This window comes from Papaver somniferum, chromosome 1 (assembly GCF_003573695.1).
Source record: "Papaver somniferum cultivar HN1 chromosome 1, ASM357369v1, whole genome shotgun sequence".
Classification (NCBI taxonomy): Eukaryota; Viridiplantae; Streptophyta; class Magnoliopsida; order Ranunculales; family Papaveraceae; genus Papaver; species Papaver somniferum.
Genome location: NC_039358.1, coordinates 61,202,390 through 61,205,961, shown reverse-complemented (window position 1 = coordinate 61,205,961; position 3,572 = coordinate 61,202,390). Strand labels below are relative to the sequence as shown.

Sequence of the window (3,572 nt, the reverse complement as noted above, 5' to 3'; positions counted from 1 at the left end):
CATTAGCTTTCCTTATTTTGACACAGCAAGTTGAACATCAAAGAATGAAAGTTTTTTCCCTACAAAATACCCAACTACCAATTCGTCATGCCTTCTAGGAAGTTTTCAGTATAAGATTCAACTACTCTCTTTTCATTGACATCGACTGGCGAGGTGAATTTTTTTGAAGGTTGAGGAGTTACCGCTTTTGGAAGATAAAGTAAAGATCTCCAATCCTTAGGGTTTGAGTTACCCCTAATTGTAATCATCAAAGAACTAGCAAGAATATAAGTATCCACCACACTTTTATGCTCTCTGAATCATTCGATTCATTTACAACTGGATTAGATATCAACTTCATCATGAGAATAACTAGATTTGTTTCCTCCACAAACTTCTATTGCTAATGAAGAAGAATAATTCAAAAGAATCAAAACCCGAAAATCATCTTGACCAAATTTATTTCAGAGCTGTTCAAAGGTTTTTACATCACTAAAGCTTTGACTTGAGGTTGATATTGGTTGACTTTAAGGAGATTTAATCCCCTCCATTTCTAACTAAGAGAGAGTTATACATACCTTATAATGTGGAATTAGAAGAAAAAAATTGTTCTTTTGTTTTTGTTTTTGTTTTTTTTATTCGAAATAAACCTATACATTTACATAAGACCTCTGCTACCTCGTTGTAACGAGGAAGACAGTTGATTACATTTGCATTCCAAAATTGAAATTCCAGATTGTTTAAAAGGGTTCTAAGATTTTCCCCTGTCCAATATTTGGTGATACCAAATCTATCACAATAAGTAGAGATATGAGCTGCTTGAACTATTATAAATCTATTTTTCAATATGAAACCTTGCACTTTAAAGTTTATACAATTGTTAATATAGACTATTTTAAATATATCACAATAGGTAGAGGTAGAGCCGAAATCTTCACTAATCTTGGATTTATTTTCTCTAGCTTTCGCATACATTCCCACCAACAACCTAAGAATAGGCTCAGAATCACTTTAAAAGATGATTTTGTGACCACTCCATTGTGTTCTCCATTGAAAAACAGCCTCTGCTCCCTTCAAAAAAAATTTTTTTGTTGTGTAGCATTCAAGTTAGTTTTAAAGCAAAACTAAGGGAGGGTTATGTTGTAGCTAATGGGTTGCATTATATATTTTGGTTTATCTATTGTTCAAGGAAATATGGTTATCCGTTGATGTGCATTAGTCTAGACTCAAACATCGATTGAAGATGTGCTAACAATTATGGAATTAATACACGAAAACCCCAATTTTTATGCTATCTTAGACGCTAAAAGTACATATATATATATATATATATAGTAACTACAAATTAAAACTATGTATCATTTAAATTTAATCTTTCTTGAAGCTCAACAACTGCTTGAAGAGCCACTTTTAGTTGTTTTTTAATAAAATTATTGGTGTTCTTTCCATAAAAATAATTGAAATATTTTTTTTAGAATAAAACATTAGCGCCGGAGTTAAAATTTAAAAATTATACCCATGTATTTATTAATTCAACGATATTATCATCAAAAACAATATTTATGTTCCTGAGAAAAATTAAGAACACCATTTTTACTTTTAACAGATTCGGTATGATAGTTGTGTGGGTTGATTAAAAAATAATTATTCCTTTAAAAAAGAAAGAGAAATAAATCCTTTTTTTCATAGTTTAAGAAAGTGAAACTGAAAATTGATGTAAATTTTTAATTTTATTTCCCTGATGTTGTTTTGGATGAAACAAAAAGAAAGATCGCAATCATAAAAAATACACAATAGTTTATTGATAACATCACAAAAATCAACCACTTTCATACAGAAAATTAGAAAAAAGGAAGCAATAATTCATAATAGAAAATAAATAAAGCAAAAGATTAACTTAATAATTTGATTAGAGAAAAAGAAAGATGAACAACAATAGAAGTTATATATAATATCATTTATTTAAATGGAGAATTATTACATCATAATAAACTCCCTAAACAAACTAGTAAAATATAACCTAATCATTAAGAGAGAAAAACCAGTTCTTAATAATTTCCAAGTTTTCCACTAAACCAAACTCCCACTCTCTCAATTAACAAACAAAACACAAACTTGAACACATCATTACCTAAACCAACAAACAAACCCAAAACCACTAAATAATTCCCCATTTCCAAACCCATAAAAATATTTTTATGAATCAATACTGAAACATATCAGCTGAAGCCATAATGGGTTGACTCATATAAGAAGATGGCATATTCCATGGATTCATGTCATGAATAGTGTTGACCATAATGGGTTGTTGTTGTTGATTATAATAATTTTGATAATTAGGGTTCATAAAATCAGTCTGATAATCAAACCCAATATTACCAATATTATTATCAAGGGTGTTGTTATTATTGTTGTTTGCAGTTAAGTAGTGACTGATCTCAGTCAAAGACTGTAATCTGTTGTTCAATTCATCCATCTGAGCTCTTAAAATTGAATTCTCAGATTCAATGTTCACGTAGTGTTGAGTAGTGAGATTGACACTTGTTAAGATCTGATTATTTTCCTTTCTAATTTGAGTTACTTGATCCATGAGTTCATCCAAGTGCTTCTGTTTTCTCATCCTTGATCTCCTTGCAGATTCTCTGTTTGATAGCATTCTCTTCCTCTTCCTCTGATCCATTTCAACATGTTGTTGAAGATCTCCTTCTGAACCTGACTTATGAAGAGTAGTATCTAGAGATCCTCCTGATGAAGTTCCACTCCCAGTAGTAGTACTTGAAGAAGCCATTTTCAAAGTATAAAATAATATAAATAGAAAATTTAAAGACGCAGGACCCTGAATTTGAAAATTAATACTAGTATTTCTTCTTAAAAGTCTAAATTACTGGTAATAAGAAAAAGGAAAGAAGAGAGTTTTAAAGGAGGAAGATCAGATTCAGGAGATATAACTCATGAGAAAACATAAAACCAGTAAAGGAAGAAACAAGAGAAAGATTGAACTAAATGGGTCCTGCGTCTAAGTGTTGAGTTTATCATAAACCCGGAAAGAAGGATTTCACTGAGGATTGGAGACATTAATCTGAAACATTAAGAACAAGTTATTAAACATCAAAATAAAAACCTTCGGGAATTAGAAAGAAAACTGAAAAAACCAGATGAAGAACAAACAGAGCTGAAGTGTTTAAGATCAAATTCTTAATCTTAAAAGAAAACCCAGAAGAAGAAATTCACAGAGAGCAAGAAAATTAATAGGTAAAAGAGAAGAGAATTGGAAGAGGCTTCTAAGTGAGAAGAAGGCGGAAATATATAGAACCAAAAAAGGCCGAAGATGCTGAGAAAAACAATTAAAAAAAGATAAAAAGATATTAATTACTTGGAGAGAGAGGGGGGAACTTTGGAATCTCCTCTGAGAGAAAAAAGTTGTTGGGGGGAAGAGCAGTGATGAAACATGTGGTGGTGGGGTAGGTTACGAAATTTCTGAGGACCGTCCATTTTTCTTCCCCCAGCTGTTGAGCAACAAAATCTCATCAATGATTCTGCTCCTTTTCTTACACCTTTTGTTTTTATACCATTCGTGCAGTAATATCTCGACA

At 31.1% G+C, this 3,572-nt stretch overlaps 1 protein-coding gene across 1 annotated transcript; it reads right to left on the bottom strand.

Moving 5' to 3' along the window:
• Window positions 1-1,905: 1,905 nt before the first annotated feature.
• LOC113288590 (bZIP transcription factor 11-like) lies at window positions 1,906-3,290 on the bottom strand. Its single transcript, XM_026537676.1, has one exon. The coding sequence runs from the start codon at window positions 2,765-2,767 to the stop codon at window positions 2,183-2,185; it is 585 nt and encodes a 194-aa protein (XP_026393461.1). The 5' UTR covers window positions 2,768-3,290; the 3' UTR covers window positions 1,906-2,182.
• Window positions 3,291-3,572: the final 282 nt, after the last annotated feature.